Genomic DNA, 23,556 nt, shown 5'->3' with positions numbered 1-23,556 from the left:
AGGGGAAGGGCTTTAAAATTTACCCCTAAGAATTGGGACAGCACTACAGCACCTGCACATGTCATCATATGTCCTCGCCATCTGATGCTTCATATGAGATCAGACGATGGCGACTGCTGTAGTGATTCCAGTTGTGTTATTTTTTATTATTTATCTTCAGGAAATCACTGAAGACATTTATTATGTTATCATAACGATATAACATGGCAATAAGATCATAACTATACTGTGCATTTACACAGTGGCCATATTCATCTATGTAAACACACAAGAACAGCATTAACATTATAGCAGACACTGTAAAAAGCTCATTCTCAGCCATTAGACTTTTCTGATAAGGTGTTCGAGTGTCAGAATGGTGTGGGACTGCTGTACAGGAGTTATGATTATGGATTAAAGGTCGCGAAATTTAGCATTTTTAAAATTTTTATTAAGTTGTTTTTTTTTTTTATCATAAAGGTAAAACACGAACGCGGTTATGAATATATTAAAACGTGTTTGTTTGTCTGAAAAATTTGTAATAATGACAAAAAATACTAATTAGTGGATCTCCTTACTTCCGGGTTCAGCAATACTGCTGTTGTGGCTGGTGTATTATGGGAAATTTTTTTACACCTTGATTTCGAGTGTGGTCCTGAAAAATCTTTGTTCGAAGGGCTATTAACCCATTCCCCTTAGCCCTACACCTTCAAGCTAATGAGAATTGGGACACCCCTACTTTTTGCCGTGAACATGCAAAACAAGGGGTAGGGGTAAAGGAAAGGGCTAAGGGGTAGAATTGGAATTGGGCCTTAAAGTTTAGTGAATGGGAAAGTACCTTTTTTGCATTCCAATTTGCTGAAATAACTAAAGAAAAACATTAAAGTGTTTTCACAACTTTCAGAAAAAAGGGGTTAAAATGGGTGAGAGTCTGATAAAGGCAGTCTGATAACTTTGACCACTTGTTTTTTTTTTTTTTTAAATTTGATGCAAAGATGATATAATACAAAGTAGAGTTGCCTGATTCTGGAAAATCTAACGATATTTTGTTATTCTGCAATATGTGTTTTGATATGAATACAATTTCACCAGGTGACTTGAATCTCTCTTTTAAGAAAGAACTGATCATTTTATATTGATTCTGTAGTGGGAGCGCATCTGCATAAAATCTTATAAACAATCTACAAACAGATAAATACAGCAAAGAAAAAATGCAATTGAAATAGTGTTTTCTGAGTCTAACAGTATTTATGTACAGTAATTAAATTAAAAAAAAAAGAGTTCAATAAAATTAATCATTATTCAGGTTGCAAACTGTACAATTTCTTATGCCTGAATTCTTTATAAAAAATTCATTTTACAGTCACAAACCACAAAAACACATGCAGATGTATCTTGTATATCATTGCATATCATGCCATATAACTATTGTGAAGGTTCATGTTGTGTTGTTGATGATGACACAATATATTGTGCAGCTCTAATACAAAAGTATAGTTTTATAAATGTAAAAACAGGTAAATAAAAATCAAAACATTAACACTGTTAAAGCTATAGTTCACCCAAAAACAAAAATGCACACATAATTTACTCACTGTCAAGCGGTTGCCAACTTTCATTCTGTTGAACACTAAAGAAGATATTCTGAGGAATGTTAGAAACCTGTAAACCTATCAAAAATAAAAACAAATACTATGAAACTCAATGGTTACTGGTTTCCAGCATTTCCCAAAATAACATCTTTTGTTGTTCAGCAGAAAAAAAGAAACCCAAACAGATTTTTGACAAGCGAAAGTTGAATAAACGATGAGTTTTCACTTTTGGGTGAACTACGTATCCCTTTAAACGAACCATCTTGTGAAAAGGGTCCATATTAGCAACATCTGAAAGTCTACAAGTGTTTCAGGTCTAAATGCAGAAAAGGGTAAGTGATGCCATCTGCAAGCTAAACTATAGTGCCATCTCTTTCTGCTTCACTGCATTTACATACGCACACCCTCTCTGGACACAGAATGAGTAATCTCATCTCACTCGCTTTACATATCACTGCAGCGGTGGCCAGTGTGTGCAAACTCATCTACCTTTGACGCAATGCTGTGTTTTTTATAACAAAATAACATCTTACTGCTGATAAGATGATGCATTTTTCATATACTGTGGTCTGTACATAACACATAAGGCATAGCTACTGTTAGTAGTGAAAGCTAACAGATAGTGATTTAATGGAGTTTTTGCAACATGCTGGAATTAAAAGGATAAATAATGCTGTATGTTTTGAAAGTTTTTAGTTTATTTATATATATATATATATATATATATATATATATATATATATATATATATATATATATATATATATATTATAATATTATATTAACGGAAAGTAGATTTGTTTTCAACACATTTCTGAACATAATAGTTTTAATAATAATTTATTTCTGATAACTGATTTCTTTTATCTTTACATGCTTAATATTTTACTTGGTATTTTTCAAGATGCTAGTATTCAGTTTAAAATGACATTTAAAGGTGCCGTGGGTAATCTGCCTAAATGCGAACCAGTTAGCACAATATGTTAGCACAGTCCCTCCCCTGCCATCCAAAGCCACGCCTCCTGAAATCACGAATGCGCACGTTAAAGATGACAGAGACCCACTAGTTCATGTCAAGTACTTTATAATACGACAATTCTTAACTAAAAACTATATTATATCTAGCACTTTTCAGTTAAGTTATGTAGTTAGCGAGCAAAACTTGTCATAATGTGCAACATTTCATGCATGCAAGGATTGCAGGTCCATCTCACACGCAGTCCTAAAGCGACTAGTGTATGCTTAGTGGTTGGCCGGCGGTGTGCAGGAATTACACTCATTACTAAGCCATTCTTACATGCTATTTTAGACCGAATATTCAGAGTAGCGGTAAACAATATCGGGAGCACGTCACAGGCTGTCATTGTTTAAAAATGAACCAATGTGAATATAAAGCCTACTTAAAGCCTACTTAAGCTCAGCAAAGCTATATATATATATATATATATATATATATATATATATATATATATATATATATATATATATATATATATATATATATATATATATATATAGACTACAAACTTTCAAAACATACAGCATTATTTATCCTTTTAATTCCAGCATGTTGCAAAAACTCCATTAAATCACTAGGTGAAATAGCGCTATTCACTGATGTTTTGTTATTAAACTGAAAAAAAATCTGCATTGTCAATGCTGTAAAAGATCTCTTTTGAAACTGAAAATAGTCACATCAATCTTTCGCCGAAACATTTCAGTGGCTGAACACTTCTGTGCATATAACCCATTCATAACAACACAAGCTACATCAGCTTTGTGTGACTAAAATAGTTTTAAAACATAACATTACCTAAGAGTAATACTTCAGCCATGGTGTCGTCCTTCTTACAACGTGCAAAAGTAACTCAATATTGATTCTGGATTTTAAAAAGTTTTGATTTAGCAATTGTCACTGTCTTGTGTGCATGTGAACGCGGCGTGCATGCACGCGCAAATGGCAGATCTGTGTGAACAAATGTGTGCAAATGTACAAATCTACATTGGTTGACAGATGGTTTGGGCTACTTTCCAGAATTATGGGAATTATCGGCCTGACAATATTTAATTAGATGAACATTTTTTTGTTTTTTGCCTTACCCAGAATATAAAAATACATATAAACACATTTAGATAATTTACTTTATTCAGTACTATTGGAATGTAAAGAGACTGTCAACCAGCACAACAAAAAATGTTTCTGAAAACAATCACCTACTGCATCTTTAATGGCGTAAGGTGGTTAATTAGGCAAGTTAGGGTAATTAGGCAAGTCATTGTATTATGATGGTTTGTTCTGTAGACAATCTCTAAAAATATTGCTAAAAGGGGCTAATAATATTGGTTTAAGAAAAATAAAAACTGCTTTTATTCTAGCCGAAATAAAAAAAAAATAAGACTTTCTCCAGAAAATGTTTAAAAATATTATAGTAAATACTATGAAAATTGAATTGCTGTGTTAAACAGAATTTGGGAATAATTTGAAAAAGAAAGCTAAATTCAGGGTTAATAATTCAACTTTAACTCCAAAATCCCCCCAAAAATATTGCTTAAGAGGGGTAAAAATATATTTCTCAGCTTTTATTTACATTTGAACAAAAAATAAGTCAAGAGTTTGCCAGAAATATGAATAATTTCGGGCTTGCCTGTAAAATCATTTAGATAAACTTATCAAAAATCTAAAAATAGAAGTTATACACTCATCAGAGAGAGGCTGTGTGTGTCAATGAATCAGCAGACTGAACTTAATGTTTATTCTGTGTCTCTTCTTTCTCAAGGAACATAAAGTCCTTCTCACCGGAACGCCGTTGCAGAACTCAGTTGAGGAACTTTTTAGTCTGCTGAACTTTCTCGAACCCTCACAGTTCCCTTCTGAAACCACGTTCCTGGAGGAGTTCGGAGACCTGAAAACAGAGGAACAGGTGAGAAGTTTGTGATCTTGCTTTTAAGGGATAGTTCACCCAAAAATGAAAATGACCTCATCACCTACTCACCCTCATGTGGTTTTAAACATTTCATGAGTTTATTTTTCTGGTGAACATAATAAAAAGATATTTTTTACACTGCTGATTAAAAAATTCATAAAGGTTTATAACCACTTGAGGGAGAGTATATAGCGAGTACATTTTGATTTTCGTGTAAACTAGCCCTTGTCTAAACTTGTCTTAAAGGGACAATTCACCCAAAAATTTTAATTCTGTAATCATTTACTCACTCTTTACTTGTTTCACGTTTTTATGAGATTCTTTATTTTGTTAAAAACATTTCCACTGTCGGGCTAGTGTAAGCCAGGGCTTTTATCAGGCCAGGCTAAACCGTGCTAATAGCCAGGGAGCATGAACAATGAGGCCGAAATCATGTTGCGTTCCCACAGTCAGACTAGTAGCTCGCAGAGCGTCATGCATACCCCACCCCCAGAATGTCCCCCGAATCAAACATCACACAACCTGCCCAGTTCAACAGGAATTAGGCAGGTAGTTAAAGCACACCATCGTATCATGACGAAACAATTAAAAGAAAGACAATCGAAACAAACAAATGACACGTTACTGAACAGCATTACATTATATGTCTATACGCACAGGCCTTTATGTTCTCATTCATTATATTTGTTTACTTATTGACTGACTGTTGGCATCGTGCATCGTGTGGTCTCACCACAAACGGAGGGATGACCCAGCGCACCATCCTTATAATAAAACCACAGATATTTTCTGGTTATAACTCGGTATAAAACATATTTTATAACATCCTCGTTTTAATAGACGCTGTCACACATTCAGCCCAAATGCTCCGGAGACACCTAAACATATTAATATTTCCCTAGGCTATATGACACTTAATAGGTGATTCCCCTTTATTTAAGAGAATAATTTAAGGATGCTGGGAAACCGAAGGAAAGGAAACAGTTAGGTGTTTCAGGACATGAGAGCAAGTAGAAAAATATAGACTTTAGCCTATTCACCTTATTCTCCGCAGACGAGCGGGCGCAGCCATTTGAATCTTTTTGGCACGAGACTTCCGGTCTCATTCACTTCCATTCATTTTTAGACATAAAAACTGCTTGTTTCGCTGTTTGATGTTGCAAACTGATATTTCCTTGTTATATTATTCTACTTGGTCTGTATAGCCATGCAAACATTTGTTTGTAGAGCTAGTAGTTTGACCGTTTTTTGCCGTTTATTATTCCTAGTCATTTCTCCCATAGGCGACTGAAAAGGAAGTTCTAAGACAATCGCGAAAACAGGCGCACTTCCGCATTTTAGAATAAGGTCAATATTTTGTTGCACTCAGCAGCTATCCACTAATAAAGCTCTACATTTAAAATTTAATTTTTAAGTTTTATTACATCATGTAAAACATAAACAATAATTTGAGGACAGAGGACACATTTTTATGTGCAGTTTTTCCTAATCGTTTATTATAACGCTGCGCTGCGCAGGACTGGATGACAGAAAAAAAGGTGGTTTCTAAAGTTTTCTCTCACCCTAAAATGCTCTGTTTGCACAATTTGATTAATATCATCGTATATAACACTTAATAAGTAATATATCAAATCTCCTCCTGTGTTTATAGTTTTTAGAAGATATCTCAAATCTTTTTTTTCAGAGAGGCCTTTGTAAAATGAAAGTTTAAAATGGCTTGAAATGGTTTCATTTATTTGTATCATATATACCTAAATTGTTATAGCTTTTGTTTGTTTTATATTGGTTTATTTATTTAATGTGACTTTATTATATCCGATATTTTTAATTCTTTAAATGATTTTAATAAAGCTTAGGCTATTTTATCTAGATATGACATTATTGTGTTGAGCCTATAAAAGTGGACATGTGATTTGTAAAGTTTTATGTCTTTCTGCTGTATTCAGATTTTGTATTATCCCTAAAATAAATACAGAAAGAAAGCAACCGCTCGCGGCATCAACAGAGCTGTGAGGCGAGTGCTCTTTCGACTGGTTTCTATCACATACACACACATGCATTTAAATGAGCACATTTCATGCACAAACACATCATTTAAACTTGACAAACTCTCGATAACTGACTGTTACTGGTTGTGTCTATAACATGGTGTGAAGATTATTATATGTTATTGAAACATCAAAGAGGATGCAGCAAAGAAATATCCCTTATTAAATTAAAACTACTTTATTATTTAATGCAACAACCTTACATTTAAAAGGGAAACATAAGAGCAGTCATAAGCAAAAACACCCTTAGCCTATAAGGTGTGTTATGGAATATCTTAAACTGACCAGCTATATTTTTGTCCTTTCCCTTATTTGTTTATTTTTTTGTGCATGTACTCCTGTGCGTTCAGAAAACTAGTATAATGGTGGCACACCATCTTTACCAGACTCGGGCAAACTCCGCCTCTTCTTTCACTTCGCCCCGAAGCCCCAGCTGGCCCACTTTGACCCAATGTTTTTGGCAGACCGAAAAATGCCCCGGAAGTCACAGTGGAAACGCAACTTGCCCTGGCTCGCCCGCTTGCACGTTCGCTTAGGCGCGATAGTGGAAACATGGCTAATGGTGACAGGTTTGCAGCTTTCTTCAATATATTTAGCTTTGTGTTAGGCGACAGAAAAAAGGGATTTCTAAAGGTTTTTAACCATTTGAGGGAGAGTAAATAGGTAGTACTGAGTTTTGTGTAAACTGTCCCTTATATAAAATTACAATAATATTGTTTACCACAGTAACTTTTGGTGCAATATATTCTACAGCAAAGCTGCTTTATATCGTACAAAATAAATCTGCCCAGCTTTAAAGTGAGAAACATAAACTCATCCGCAGGTAAAGAAACTGCAAGCCATTCTGAAGCCCATGATGTTGCGGAGACTGAAGGATGACGTGGAGAAGAATCTGGCCCCTAAAGAGGAGACAATCATCGAGGTGGAGCTCACTAACATTCAAAAGAAATACTACCGTGCCATTCTGGAGAAAAACTTTGCCTTCCTCGCCAAGGGAGCAAACCAGCACAACATGCCCAACCTCATCAACACCATGATGGAGCTTCGCAAGTGCTGCAATCACCCGTACCTCATTACAGGTGACTTCTGGGCTTAGATGTGGCGCAAAAATGGCAATTTGTCAAATATCTTGTTCACATTTCAGCACTTACACCTCTAATTTATAGAGCTGACATAATGTCTATTATCTTCTCTTTAGGCGCTGAAGAAAAGATCCTTGAGAGCTTCAGGAAAACTTACAGTTCAGATGCTGCAGATTTTCAGCTGCAGGCAATGATTCAGGCCGCTGGTAAACTAGTGCTTATCGACAAGTTGCTGCCCAAACTGCTGGCCGGAGGACATAAAGTGCTGGTGTTTTCCCAGATGGTCCGATGCCTGGATATACTGGAGGACTACCTCATTCAGAGGAGGTGAGGCAGCGTATCATGTTTAAAGACTGTTAGTAAATGAGAAAATCGACTCAGAATGTCAACATAAAATCAAAACACTGATTATTTAATGCTTTGAATAAAAATAATAATTACAAAATTCTGTTTATAATTGGAATTTTTATAATTGTTTTAAAGTTGTGGGATTTATAAAATGTCTTGTAATGATACAAAAATTCAGTACATTTGTAGTTATTCTCACAGCCAGAGTATTCCATTAGATAATAGGGATCGTCTGTCTTATTACTACAATTATTTCAGCCCAAAAAATAGTTTTTAAATATACATAGTTAAACATGAATTTTGAAAACAAAAGATGCATTAAATTAATAATAACTGACAGTAAAGACATTTATATTATCATTTTCTATTTTAAATAAATGCTGTTTCTATGATTTGTGTATATTTTAATTGTTTTTTTTTTTTACATCAGATCATCTTATTAGAATGATTTCTAATGATTTAGAACGACCGTTCACATGACGCTGAAAATTCAGCTTTAAATCACCTCTGTCATTATAAGACAAAATGTGAAAGTTTTTAGACACTTTAATGGGTATTTTAAAAAATCTACACACAATTTTATTACAAAATGATCTGAACATTTTTATCTAATGTTTATATAAAATTATATTTAATTATATTTAGTCATTTTTTTCTGTATCATTGAGGAATGAAGGTATTATTATTTAATATGTTTTTATTTAAATGGATCCTACTCCCAAAAAAAAACAATGTTGTACTAAAAAAGGTATAAACCCTTGTCACTGTGGCAGTACCTTTTCAGGGAAGAGAAATGTACCTTAAGACAAAGAAACACATTTGTACCATTGCAGTTTGTACCTTTAAGGACATGATTTGTACCATGGGAAACCAAAATGTACCTTTGGTTTTTAAAACCTGCAGATACAGTATTGACCTTCATCAAAGTTACAAATCAGATCCATAAAGGTACCACTACAGAGACACTTTGTACCTTAACGGTATCGAATGTGTTCCTTCAAGAACTATTTAAAGCCAATTTACTATATCCAAAATGGGTCAGTTTATTTTCAGTAAATATAAAATATCAAGTACATTTATTAAATGTTTTAAAAATGTTTATGTTTGTGTAAATGCACCTTTTCTATTTACAATAAAGAATAAAAATACTTTAACATCTATTTTTTTCTAAACATTTCACATTTTTCTCAAAAATGTTAAAGAAATACATTCTCCCTTGTACAATATAAAACATTTATTTACTCCAATTTTTACACAATACATTTGTAATCACTTAAAAGTAAATCAAATCGACTTAATTTTAAAATAGAATAGAATCATGCAAAAGTGTTGTTTTGAGATGCAAAATGTTTGATTACTTTTACAATGCTAAAACTTCTGCATGAACACTCTGCATATGCAGGACTTTTGCCAGCTCATGTGTTTAGTGGAAAGTAAACGCCAAAAGGTGCAGATATCAATAATGAAAATGTATTTATCAGAAAATACTTACCAAATGATTATTAAAAATGCCTTAAATTTTTAGTTTACAACACCTAAAGTTTTGTATTATAAAACTTAATAATGAATGTTTATGAGTTTCTTTAAACACATGCTTTTAAATGATGATTCATGTTTTATTATAGAAATTATTCAGAAAGTCACTTTGCCTTTCCAGTCATATTTATTTTTATAGAAAATATAATAAAGGTGTTGTCTAACACTGATGTACCTTTTTTATGAGAACAATTGTGTACCTTCATTTCAATTGTACCATAAAAGATACAGAACTCGAGCTCGTTTTTGTACAATATAAGGTACAACTGTTACAAAAGTACAAAAAATAATTTGTACCACCGTGTATATACCATTAAATAGCCACGAGTTTCTAATGTGGAAATAAATGAACAAACTCTTACTCAACTTTCAGTCACAGAAATAAATTAAATTTTAATGTGTGTGTGTATATATAGTCAAATTTTATTCACCCCCCCCACCCCCATGAATTTAATTTTCTTTTTGAAATATTTTTCCTAATGATGTTTAACAGAGCAAGGACATTTTTACTGTATGTCTGATAATATTTTTTCTTCTGGAAAAAGTCTTATTTGTTTTATTTCGGCCAGAATAAAAGCAGTTAAAAAAAACAAAAACATTTTAAGGTAAAAAATATTAGCCTCTTCAAGCTATTTTTTTCTCTCGATAGTCTACAGAACAAACCATCGTTATACAATAACTTGCCTAATTAACCTAACCTGCTTAGTTAACCTAATTAACCTAGTTAAGCCTTTAAATGTCACTTTAAACTGTATTGAAGCGTCTTGAAAAATATCTAGTCAAATATTATTTACTGTCATCATGGCAAAGATAAAATAAATCTGTTATTAGAGATGAGTTAATAAATCTATTAGGTTTAGAAATGTGTTGAAAAAAATCTTCGCTCTGTTAAACAGAAATTGGGGAAAAAATAAACAGAGGGGGTAATAATTCAGGGGGCTAATAATTCTGACCTCAACTGTAAATATATATATATAAACACATGTTTTTTAACTTTTTTTTTTTTGACAAAAAGAAATGCACCCTCAGTCATAAACATTTTTCACAAACATTTCAAAATCTTGTATGCTCATAAAATTTCAAAATGCATAGCTAAAACTACTAACAAAACATGAGAGCTGTGATGATTAAGGAGTTATGTTGGCTGGTATGCATAGCTGAAATACATCTGTGATTTTTCTCATGTGTAATTTGTTCCATTCATGCAGGTACACGTACGAACGCATCGATGGGAGAGTCCGAGGGAATTTACGGCAGGCTGCCATCGATCGCTTCAGTAAGGTGGACTCTGACCGCTTCGTGTTTCTCCTCTGCACACGAGCAGGAGGTCTGGGCATCAACCTGACTGCCGCTGACACCTGCATCATATTTGACTCAGACTGGAACCCGCAGAACGACTTGCAGGTGAAGCTATAGCGTGTTTGCGTAACTGTCTTCCTGTTGTAGTTTTCCTCTCGCCCTTTATCAGCAAAAGGCTTTCCTAAAACCACAAATATCAAGAACGTGATTTGGTTTGCCACAGGCTCAAGCTCGCTGCCACCGGATTGGTCAAAGCAAAGCAGTGAAAGTGTATCGCCTTATAACTCGAAACTCATATGAGAGGGAGATGTTTGACAAGGCCAGTCTAAAACTGGGACTGGACAAAGCTGTTCTGCAGGACATCAACCGCAAGGGCAGTCTCAACGGGGTGAGACATACGGAAAAATCTGTTTCGTTTTCTCAATGAGGACCTTACATAGACCTCTATAGTATTTATATCAGAGTAATGATATTGACAAGTTGTCATGCCGTTCCCTTTATAGGTTCAGCAGCTCTCCAAGATGGAGGTGGAAGATCTTCTAAGGAAGGGAGCGTATGGCGCGCTCATGGATGAGGAAGATGAGGGCTCGAAATTCTGCGAGGAGGATATTGATCAGATCCTGCAGCGGCGCACACAGACCATCACAATCCAGTCCGAGGGCAAAGGATCAACTTTTGCCAAGGTATACATCTGGAAATATCTATTCAGGCTATTCTGTAGTCACATCAGCACATTTTTCAGGGTGGACGAAATTGGATATTTTACAGAAATATCATTTATACATTAAATAGAATGACTAGGATTAATAAACGGCAGGTAACAGCCAAACTACTTAGTCTACAAACAAGTGTGTTCATGACTATACATGAAAAAGAAGAATAATGTAATGAGAAAGCATCAGTTTGTAACATCAAGCAGCACAACGAGCCATTTTTAATGTCTAAAAATCAGTGGAAGTGAATGAGACTGGCAGCATCAAGCCAAAAAGATTCCAATGGCTGCACCCGCTCCTACATGAAGAATAGAGTCAATAACCCTACCCCTATGCCTACATTGTCAGGGCTAGGGATGAAAATAAGATGCCACTACAACACCTGAACGCATCATCATATGTCATCACTAGCTCGCATGAGATGTCTGCTATGGTAGTCATTCTAGATGGCACAAGCACTGTTATGTTTAACTTTTACTCTCAAAGTTGTTTGTACTGTATTTGGGCTCTGAAAAACTAGAAAATGTATGAGCTCCTGTTTTCCTCAGGCGCCACTGTGTCATACAGGACATACAACTGGTGGATAATGTGTAAAATAAGCACAAAAGCTTAGAGTTTTTTTCTGTTGGTAGTCCAAATGTCTAAAAATTCTTCAATCAATAAGCATTTTCTAGACATCTAAAAAATATTGTCTTGTTTTCAAACATGATGAGTAAAAATGAAGTGAGATTTTCCTTAAAACAAGCAAAATAATCTGCCAATGGGGTAAGCAAAGTAATCTTATTTCAAAGTAAAATTCTTATTTCAATTTGGCTCATAATCATGGATGTAACCACAAGAAAACAACAATAACATTTTACCAGATGTGCTGCAAAAAGCGAATTCCCTTCTACTAGACTTTTCTGACAGGGTATTCTGTCAAGTCATCAGGTATCGGAATTTAATATATGTTGTGGGACTAATGACTGGTTATTACAGGGGACTATTTTTAGCGAAGTTTGGTGATTATTATTTGACTTTTTATATTTCTGAGAAGAGCATGAACATAATACAGGGTGATTTAAAAAGAATAGCACAACTTTCGGGTTGATGTCACTCGAGGGCCTGGAGGGGGTCATATTGAACATCTATGAACTTGTTTTCTACTGATAAAAAACTTTACGAACTCTTCACATTGATCAGTTATCTAAGGTTTCATCATGTTTCTTCGATTAAATACAGAATTTCAAAGTGGTGGTATTTTTTTTAAATCACCCGGTACATGAACACAGTTATGAATGTTACAAAACATGTTGTTTGTTTGCGGGAAAAAATATTATTAATGGCAAAAAATACATTTGTCTCCTTACTCACCTGAGCAAGCAGCTGTATTGCTTTTGGAAAAATGGTCAAACATTTTTTTTGTAGTGTGGTCCCAAAAAAATCTTAATTTAAAGGATTAAATGGAACTTTCTTGACCCCTACTCCTCCAACCTAAAGGCAATAGAGAAACCTCTACCCCTTCACATTCAGGGTGTCTGTGGGGTCTTAAAAAGTATTAAAAATTGATAAATCAGTTATGAGAAAATTAAGGCCCTTGAAAGGTATTAAAAATTTTGATCGCGTTTTTATGAGGTCTTAAATAAAATATTTATTTTCCTCGATCCACACGATTGGTTTGGGCCAAGCTCCTCCGTCCGTGCATGTAACACTCTCCACATGTAGCGAAACCATAGAGCTAAACAGATAGCAAAATGGAGAATGACGAGTTTAAATTGTGGCTGAAGCCTGTTGCTGAAAACATGTTTCTTCAGAGCATATCTGAGTTCTGTTGCATGATTGTGCTCCATTAATTTATCAAACTACAACTGTTTATTAACCACTGTTTATTAAGTTAAATGTTTGATACTGATTAGAACTTGATGTGGCGATGAGGTCTTAAAATATTCTGAGAAGGGCTTTAAAAGCCTTAACAAGTTATTAAAAATATCTTTAGGATATTTCCTGCATATACCCTGACTTTAATGCAGGGAATGAATTGGAAGGGCTTGAGGGCAGAATTGGGATTGGGCCCAAGCATTGCATGTGTCAGTGAAGCATTTTAAATATTTGTCTTTGACATGCATCGGAGGAAATACACATTGAACATGTCACCGTTTTTCTCAGAAAGCAAATTTCTAAAGGTGCCGTTGACTTCAAATTCTCACCAGGTGTTAATAACAACCAACAAAATCCAGATATGCAAAGAAAACAAATCTAATTAGTTTATAGATTGAGAAATAAAATGGAATGACGCAGGAATAATTATTGAACACATGAAGAAAGTTAGGAGTCGAAAGGCAGTGAAAGCCCAGACAGCAGCTGAAATCTGTAGTTCTTCAGCAACCCTCTGCCTTTCCTCAGTGTAAATTAATATTAGCTGCAGTCAACATCTACATTTGCAGGATGATGAAGAGGAAACCAGGGTGGACATTTCAGCAAGACAATGATCCAAAACACAGCCAAGGAAACTCTTAAATGCTTACAGAGAAAGAAAATCAAGCTGTAGAATGGCCCAGCCAATCACCTGACTTGAATCCAATAGACACTGCAAAATAAAGATCAGATTTGATAGACGAGACTCACAGAAATATCAAGTTTTTAAACTTTTGAAGTCTGTGAAAAAAAAAAAAAACCTGAGCAATGCTTGTGACTTCATTCTCCATATGAGAGCATTTGAAGCTGCCATTACCAAAAAAGCCTTTCATATAAAGCATTAAATACATTCCAGTAGTTGAGGACTTTCTCCTTGTGCCATTCCATTGTTATTACTCAGAACTCTTTATTTTTATTTTTTTTATTTTTATGTTTGTATTTAATGGGGTTTTACCGAAATCTGGTTCAATTCCATGTCAACAGGTCCTTTAAAAATTTTATTTCCAGGAAAACACATTACACAGTCAATAATTTTTCCTCCACTGTATGCATGGATTCAGTTTTGATAATGTGCTTATAACCCTTTATTATTTGCCAATTCCAGGCTAGCTTTGTGTCTTCAGGGAACCGCACTGACATCTCTCTGGATGATCCAAACTTCTGGCAAAAGTGGGCCAAAATTGCTGAACTGGAAATTGACTCCAAGGCAGAAAAGGTAAAACTGGTTTAAAAGTTTTTGCATTTTAGCTAAACCAGTGTGATGCTAGAAAACCAGCTCATAGAGACTGGAGGAAGTGCAAGACGGCATTTGAATATCAGCAGTCAAAGCAGATGGGTTGCATTAACATGTGATTTCCAGTGCGCCTGCTTCAGTCTGTTTGCATATTGGTGACATTTAAGAAGAAAAATATTGAGTCAACAACACTTTTCTGACTCATGTCTGTGTGTCCCTGCCAGGAGAGTCTGGTGATCGACACTCCTCGCGTACGGAAACAGACGCGTCACTATAATTCGTTCGAGGATGACGAACTGATGGAGTTCTCTGAGCTGGACAGTGACTCAGAGGAACGGCCCTGTCGCACAAGACGTCTCAGCGATCGCAACAGACGCTACCTCCGAGCAGAGTGTTTCAGAGTGGAGAAAAACCTGCTCATTTTTGGGTCAGTGCTTTTGCTTTTTGGCTGCCCGCTTATTTCTTCTGGGTCACCTTCTGCTGCCCTACAACAAACTAGTAATGTTCTTAGATCAAGTCAAGATACAAAAACTAAAGCATTCAAGATTCTTCATTGTCAGAGTGAAATCAGAGCAATCCCTACAGTGCAAAATAAAAAAATAAAAAAAGGATCAAATATTGCACAGTAATTGACCCGTAAGGTTGAGGAGCCCTAGGCGAGATAAAAAAAAAATTGGGCCAACTGGTGAAACTTCATTTTGTTCACGTCCTCTCCAGAATAGACTGTGATTGGCCGTGAAGGTCATCAGGTCACCAAACTCACCGCTGTTTTCTGAGTGTTACCACAGATACAGGGAAACTGGAGCATTTGAAAATCATGTCGACCTTTGAGCTATCCGCTGATGAAGCGGATAGTTTTAAAATGCTCCAGTTTTCCTGTATCTGTGGTTGCACTCAGTAAAAAGAGGTGAGTTCGGTGAACTGATGACTTTCACGGCCAATCACAGTCTATTTTGTTGAGGACGTGAACACAATGGCAAATCAGCACCGTTTAAGAACAACAAAGCTCAAATGTTAGCGGGAAATGGTCGTTTGTAAAATTTCAGTATCTGGTGGTACCAAATTGCAGTATTGTGACAACCCGATAATATAATATAATATAATATAATATAATATAATATAATATAATATAATATAATATAATATAATATAATATAATATAATATAGTATAATATAATATAATTAAATATAATATAATATAATATAATATAATATAATATAATATAATATAATATAATTAAATATAATATAATATAGTATAATATAATATAATATAAGATAATGTAATATAATATAGTAAAGTATAATATAATATAATATAAGATACTATAATATAATATAGTATAATATAATATAATATAAGATAATATGGTATAATATAATAATATAATATAATATAACATAACATAACATAACATAATATAAAACAGTATAGTATAATATAATATATAATATAAAATAGTATAATATAATATAATATAATATAGTATAATATAATATAATATAATTAAATATAATATAATATAAGATAATATAGTATAATATAATATAATATAAGATAATGTAATTTAATATAATAAAGTGTAATATAATATAATATAATATAAGATACTATAATATAGTATAGTATAGTATAATATAATATAATATAATATAAGATAATATAGTATAATATAATATAAGATAATATGGTATAATATAATATAATAATATAATATAATATAAGATATTATGATAATATATAATATAGTATAATATAGTATAGTATAATATAATATAACATAACATAATATAAAATAGTATAGTATAATATAATATATAATATAACATAACATAATATAAAATAGTATAGTATAATATAATATAATATATAATATAAAATAGTATAATATAATATAATATAATATAAGATAATGTAATATAATATAATAAAGTATAAGATAATATAATATAGTATAATATAATATAAAATAATATAATATAATATAATATAATATAATATAATATAATATAATATAATATGAAGTGCGGGGAAATGTAAACATGAATTAACCACAAAAGAATGTAAACGTAAGTCAATAAATCAATGTTCTAGAACTTCATTTACAGATCAAGCCGATACTATAAATATTGGACCCAATGTTAAATTAATGTCTGTGCACAGGTGGGGTCGCTGGAAGGATATCCTCAATCATGGGCGTTTTAAATGGCACTTGGCAGAGCGAGACATGGAGGTGCTGTGCAGGGCTCTGCTGGTCTACTGTGTGCGGCATTATAAAGGAGACGACAAAATTAAGAGCTTCATCTGGGACCTGATCACACCCACCGAAGACGGACACAATCAAGCACTTCAAAACCACTCAGGTTATTAATTTAATTGCAAAATCAGTTTATTCTCTTTGGGAAGAAAGTTGAAGGAAAAATATAATCAGTTGGCATTAAAAAAGGTTATATAAAAAAGTAATATGTTAATGCTAATATTTCACAATATTTGTCCATTTTTTATTTATTAAGATGGCAAAACATAATAATTGATTACAAAATGAATGAAAATTTAGTAAGGAATAATCAGCTTGTTTTAAATATGAAATTGACTTTTTATTTAGTTTGCTTTCTACCAAATCAGTTGATAATTATGTGTGTAATTTAGCTTATAAATCTTAGTGTCAGTAATATTTCATTTATTAATATTGATTTATTACAATTATTAAAATTCTTACTTTTTTGAATGTACAGTGCTCAACATATATGAGTACACCCATCACAAATCTCTCATTTAGATTTCGATTTTCTATAGGAAGCCTTACGATGTTATATTTATGCATATACATTAGATTAGTCAGTACTGAAACCAAATCTGCCGCTAATCTAACCAAATAACTTATGATAACAGTTTAAAACTAGTAGCCCAAATTTATATGTTAGAGAAAAATATTAAATACATTTCTTTTTTTAAAGAAAGCAAAAAAATATATGCAATTTTGTTGTACTTTTGTAACTTTTTTCCAGTATTTTGCATGAATTATAGTGTATTATCTTTTTATTTTTTCGAGATGTTTTGTGACTAAAATATTATTTTGATAAATATCTGTTTTGTTTAAATGCACCAAAATATTCACTGAGAAATGGATAAAAATATTCATCTTTAAAATGGGGTGTACTTATTTATTTTAAGCACTGTATATACTACAAATACATACATCGACACGCTTTCATTTTAGCGTTTAAGTTATTCTGAAAAATGAATGATGACAAATAAATGTTAAAGGACTTTATCATAAGCAACCCTAATTCTTGACCCTGTATCTGTTTAAATAGAATTTAGCGACTGCTCTTCATTCCAAGTGTTGCATAATGAGGGAGAATTTTTTCGCCTGTCTAGGTCTGTCAGCTCCAGTCCCGCGGGGTCGCAAAGGCAAGAAGCTGAAGAACCAGTTGAGTCCACCTGAGCTGAAGAATGCAGACTGGCTGGCCCACTGTAACCCGGAGGTTGTGCTTCAAGATGACAGCTACAAGAAACACCTCAAACAACACTGCAACAAGTGAGAATATAAGCCATTCATAAATTATGTTCTATAAAATGCATGCATACAAACATCTATATTAAGTACTATTAGTATGCATTCAATGCTGATTATACCAACACAAATAGGAAGCACTGCAACATTTTCATGCATCATAAAAACATATTTGTCAGTATTTTATAACAGTAATGAGATAAGGCATTGTCCTTTAGATACAGTATGTGCTCTGATAACATCGTGATTACATGGCTTTAAACATGCTCTGTATCATAAACAGGGTGCTACTGAGGGTGCGGATGCTGTACTATCTGAAGGTGGAAGTGCTGGGGGATGCTGCTACTCAGGCTCTGGAAGGGATCCCATCCAGGTTGTTACGCCCCGTGTGGCTCGGAGGATGAAAAGGGGCTTAACATAATTATGACAACCCAATATTTTAAGAATTCCCCTGAGATGTTAACTGCTATGAATCAACACAGACAATGATGTGGCAAAAAAGTGGTTCGCTTTATTAAAATAAAGATAAAGAAATGAATATTTAAATCACCCAAAATATATTTACAAATATGTACAATAAATGCAAAAAGTAAACAAACATACCTGATGGAGGGAAGGAGAAAAAGCGGTGCCAAATCAAAGAAAATAACAAATTAAACACCCGCTAACTAATCCCTCCCCCACCTCTAAATAACTAAAGAGCTTCAGCATCACACGCCCCTTACTCAACTGCACTGACTGGAACAAACATACACAGTGGCGGACTGGCCATCTGGCAATTCTGGCAAATGCCAGAAGGGCCGGACCAATTTTTAAATGTGGGCCGGTCAGTTTTTTTTTTTTTTTTTAATATGTATTGTTCTTACGTGCACGCAGCTTTTATGTCTTGGTAGATGTTATATTATGATGATGATAAAAAAATAAAATAAATAATAATAATAAATGTTAAGCATTTGGCCCAATTGGTGACGGCCGCCTGATTTCAAGATGGGCCGACCCAATTACCCGGACTATTTTTTCACCATCTGTTCACCAAAATAAATAGTAAATGTCCGTGTCCGTGGGTGGGTTGTGTCGGTGTGGTAATGTGGGCTGATGTTGCTACAGTGCCAGGGCTGAATTTTTGTCTCAGTCTTGCCCCTGAACATACATATGGTAGCATCCGCTTCTAACCTAATGGAATAGCAAAAAAAAATCTGCTACGTGTGTGTAAAATGTAAGTCACGTGACATACTTCCCTTTCACTTCCCTCTAGGTACTTTTAAATCACAAACTCTCTTTAAAGCAAACCAGAACACAAGATAGGCACCAAAAGTTACACAAACAAACACAGCAGCAACAAGGATCCCAAAAAAGCCCAAAGTCCATCTCAGCCACATGCATGCTCACTCAGTTCTGCTTGAAATAGTTGTCACCATCAGGTGATTTAATGCAAAGTGATCTGTTTGTTTTCTGCAGTAAACTAGAGGTAACTCTGCCTGATATCGACTACATTGAGATCCCCACGATATGGTGGGATGCAGAAGCGGATAAATCGCTGCTTATTGGAGTGCACAAACATGGTGAGACATCATCAAAGCTGAATGGGTGTAACTGTTGCACCCAGTTTTCTGATGCAATTCTTGTGCATTTGTATTCAGCCATTGGAATTTTGTGCATATACATAGAGATGTGATGCATGTTTATGAGCTATTTTATTTTTTAAATGGTTTTAAACATGGCTAATTTTGACTTCCATTTATTACAATTTTTCATGTAGGGTATGAGCGGTATAACGCCATGCGTGCAGATCCAGCTCTGTGTTTCCTGGAGCGGGTCGGTATGCCTGATGTCACTGCACTGACAGTAGAACAAAGTGGAGCAGAAACTCCTTCAGATGCACCTGACGGGTAATTTCCTTTGAATTGAACAGCGTAGACATTAATAGTAGTCTATTTATGTCTATTACGAAATAAACACGCTGCTTCTTTTTTAGTATAAGCAAGAGTGATGAAATCAAAGAGGAGAATCATGTCAAGTCTGAAGAATTAGAAGAGAAAGTAGAGATCAAGGTAAAAAAGAAGGAAGTCAAATCAGTGTGATGACAGATAATTAGGCTTAGTGTGTTAATCAAATGCTTAGACTGTTTCTTTAAGTAAACTGTTGTTGTTTTTTCAAAGGAGGAGCCCATGTCAGATGAAACTGCGAAAAATGACAATATGGTGACAGGTATTGAAGAGTTCTTTACCCATTTAAATAGTGTTGCAGCTAAAACTTAAATGTTAATTGTTTCAGCATGTTAAGAGGTGCTCATGATTAGATTTCAGATACTTTGTGCCATTTATAGACCTTTTTCTTGGAACGCAAAATCACCCATTATGCTTTGCGTGTATGCGCAAGGAGAATGCTAAGAACTTCCGGTCGGCAGCTGATGTGTGTATACAGTCACATTTGGACAGCTTTGAAATGATAGTTTAATCTATTTTACCTGCTTTTATCCTCTTTGAACTAATACTGTTGTCCATCAGCACCATCTCCTGAACCGATCATTTAAAGAAATGGCGTCTAATGTGATGGAAAACAGCTGCTGTGAGGCATTTTCCCCTCGTTGTCAGACGGCATCTTCTGCAGTTTAAATGAAGCCTTGTCATCGCTAAAGTCAACATTTTCTCTATTTCAAATATATAACCAGCCCAAACAAATATAATTCAACAAAATGTTTGACACACACACGTAGCCTGTACTGTGCCACTGACACACTGATTTAATAACTGTGACAAAGTGAAAATATAGGCTAGTGTCGTTTCGAAATGACAGAAAAACACAAACCGTGGTAAAAACAACACACGAAATAAAACACAAACGGCTCGCGATTAGAATGATCAGCAAATCAGCCAGCAGAGCATCAATAACAGACTTTTATTGGTCATTTTTGTAAATTGCATGACTTTCATACCTGTTAAGTTTAATGCCAGTACTCTGGTTTGCTCTCTCTCTCTCTCTCTCTCTCTCTCTCTCTCTCTCTCTCGCTGAGCTAACAGCTGACAGGCCGGGAACGCACACACACACTGTATTTCTGACAGCAGACACGTGAACTAGGAGAACGTTTTTCTCCTATTTCTGATGCGCTTGAACCACATGTGACATTATAACGGCTTTAACAGACACATTTCTAAGTTGTGTGTCACAAAAAAACTCTGTTATCCATTAAAAGCGTTATTGAAACCCATTTTCGGAGCGCAAATTACCAGTTGTACACGCTGTAAACTGAAGTTTTTTAGCATTCTACCGGAAGACGCTGGTCGCTATGGCGCCCTCCATGCAGCAGCCCTGAAAAAGATCTATACATTGTCTTATATTCTGTCTTTAAATTTAGCATATGTGATGCCTGCCGATTATTTACCATCAATCTTTAAATGCTAGAAATATACAATTGTTTTGATAGATTTAAAGTTGTTCACCTATGTAGTGCAAGTGATAATATGGTATTGGCATCATATCTTATTGGCATCAATATGAAGTTGTCAAAAACTAATTTGACCATTTTATGAGGAGCTTACTTTAGGTTGAGTCTAAAGTAGCATTTTCTGTTAAAGGTTGCTTTGTAGCATCTCTCGCAGGCGACCTAACTGCAGAGTTGATGGAGCAGGGGCGGATACAGTGGCCGGCAGGCTCAGCTCTCACAGCACGTTTACGGCGTCTCATTACTGCATATCAGCGTTACACACGCCGTGAGCCGCTGCGCCATGATTTCCTCTTACATGAGGGAATTGCACCTGTGGCCTGGCAAATTGGAGAATTCAGGCATTGCACAACTGAACCGGACCCGCTCTTTTTAGAGTGGCAGAGAAGGTACGTGATTTAATGTTGGTTCAAGATAAAATCAAAGTCTGCTATGCTTTTTTCTGTGTGCAAATCTGTACTAAATGCATCAGCTTTAATTCAGAATTAGTACAGTATTTCATTCTGAGTATCCTGCCAAAGTTGTTTTAGGACCATGCCACATTTTAATTACTCTCCGTTTAGCTGTTTAAATGTCATTACATGTTTTTTGTAAACACCCCCTAAATGCTTTTAATTGATGTCAGGTGAACATGAAACTAGACTAATTATACAGTGTTTTCAAAACACTTATTAGTTGATTTCAAAACTGTGTAATGTTAACACCACACATATTTAATAGCAGTAAACATTAAATCAACTTTATAATAACAATAAAAATCAATGGCTAAAAGTTAATGAGGATCACAGGCTTGAATACAAAAGGTGGAAAACAATTCAAACATTGAAAAATGTTGCAAGGACACGATGAACAATGGAAGAATAGTATTTTGGTATTATATCGGTAGCAGTGTTCGGACTATATCGTGGCCTTTGGGGGGGCCACGTTTTCTTTTCTATAGGGGGTGAGGAAGGAGGTCGCTTTGATTTTGAGAGTGCCTTGCCACAATGATGTAGGCTATAAAACACAAAGGAAAACAAATATTTATATAATTGCAACTAATATTACAAAGTAGGCTACATGAGCAAAACACCACGATAGTTTTAGCTTGCTTTTGCTTGTTTTCCCATCAATAACTTTCTTTGACTCTTGAAAATATCTGTTGAGGTATTTATTTTTACATGTACAAACAACAGCAGCCTAAACAACAGAACATTATTGTATAATTTTACCTGCAGTGCTTCTGTGAGAAGAACAATACATTAATTTATATAAAATCAACAAACAAGAATATTTTTCACTTAACAACAAAATAATTAACCTCGTCATGTAGCCTATCATTTTTCTATTCGCTTTATAAGATCAAGATGATGGCACCAAGGACTGTAAAACAGTAACACTCCTGTAAAACATAATCGCGAATTTGAAAATGAAAGAAACAACAATGAAAGGGGTTCTGTTTTATCAAGTTTACCTGCTTTAAGCTTAATTGTCCAACATGTTTACAGCAATGTCTCTGTGTTTAAAAAAGAAAACGAACATTGTATTGCCCTACTGTATGAAGCAAGTAAAACGAAACACAACGTCACATCATTTGTTTCGGAAAATGAATAAGCAGTGTCTCAACATCCATATGAAAGCATCTGGCTGTCAGTCTTTGCTCCGCAGCACCCCCACACCTTGATGCTCATGACAAGAACAGCATGTGTAGTTGTCTTTTTTTTTCATGCACATGCATGAGTGAATGATATTTTTGCACTTTTACACAAAATAATTCATGATCAGATTACACAATACTGAAACCGCACGTCAAAATAACACATTGTCAGTATTTTTTGAGACCCCCCAAAATTTCACAAATCATGTTTTCAGGGGAGCCCATGCCTTATTTGGGGGAGCCGTGCTCCCCCTAGCTTCCCCTTAGCCCTTAGTTTGCATCCTGATTGGTAAATTGTTAGGGGTCACAGG

General features: G+C 34.5%; 1 protein-coding gene across 6 annotated transcripts in view; it reads left to right on the top strand.

Annotated features, from left to right (window-relative positions):
• Nucleotides 1-23,556, top strand: part of chd6 (chromodomain helicase DNA binding protein 6) — a 90,313-nt gene that overhangs the window by 46,163 nt on the left and 20,594 nt on the right. For all 6 annotated transcript variants that reach the window (XM_009302700.5, XM_694268.11, XM_073954634.1 and 3 more), the window contains 16 exons: nucleotides 4,349-4,492; nucleotides 7,367-7,622; nucleotides 7,742-7,952; nucleotides 10,718-10,913; nucleotides 11,032-11,196; nucleotides 11,312-11,491; nucleotides 14,520-14,630; nucleotides 14,873-15,075; nucleotides 16,814-17,013; nucleotides 18,032-18,191; nucleotides 18,451-18,540; nucleotides 19,626-19,729; nucleotides 19,927-20,056; nucleotides 20,143-20,218; nucleotides 20,327-20,375; nucleotides 21,743-21,998. In XM_009302700.5, coding sequence (XP_009300975.1) covers nucleotides 4,349-4,492; nucleotides 7,367-7,622; nucleotides 7,742-7,952; nucleotides 10,718-10,913; nucleotides 11,032-11,196; nucleotides 11,312-11,491; nucleotides 14,520-14,630; nucleotides 14,873-15,075; nucleotides 16,814-17,013; nucleotides 18,032-18,191; nucleotides 18,451-18,540; nucleotides 19,626-19,729; nucleotides 19,927-20,056; nucleotides 20,143-20,218; nucleotides 20,327-20,375; nucleotides 21,743-21,998 — 2,531 coding nt within the window. The remainder of the gene's footprint in view (nucleotides 1-4,348; nucleotides 4,493-7,366; nucleotides 7,623-7,741; nucleotides 7,953-10,717; nucleotides 10,914-11,031; nucleotides 11,197-11,311; nucleotides 11,492-14,519; nucleotides 14,631-14,872; nucleotides 15,076-16,813; nucleotides 17,014-18,031; nucleotides 18,192-18,450; nucleotides 18,541-19,625; nucleotides 19,730-19,926; nucleotides 20,057-20,142; nucleotides 20,219-20,326; nucleotides 20,376-21,742; nucleotides 21,999-23,556) is intronic.

Source organism: Danio rerio, chromosome 6 (assembly GCF_049306965.1).
Source record: "Danio rerio strain Tuebingen ecotype United States chromosome 6, GRCz12tu, whole genome shotgun sequence".
NCBI classification, from domain to species: domain Eukaryota; kingdom Metazoa; phylum Chordata; class Actinopteri; order Cypriniformes; family Danionidae; genus Danio; species Danio rerio.
This window is presented reverse-complemented; position numbering and strand designations above follow the sequence as displayed.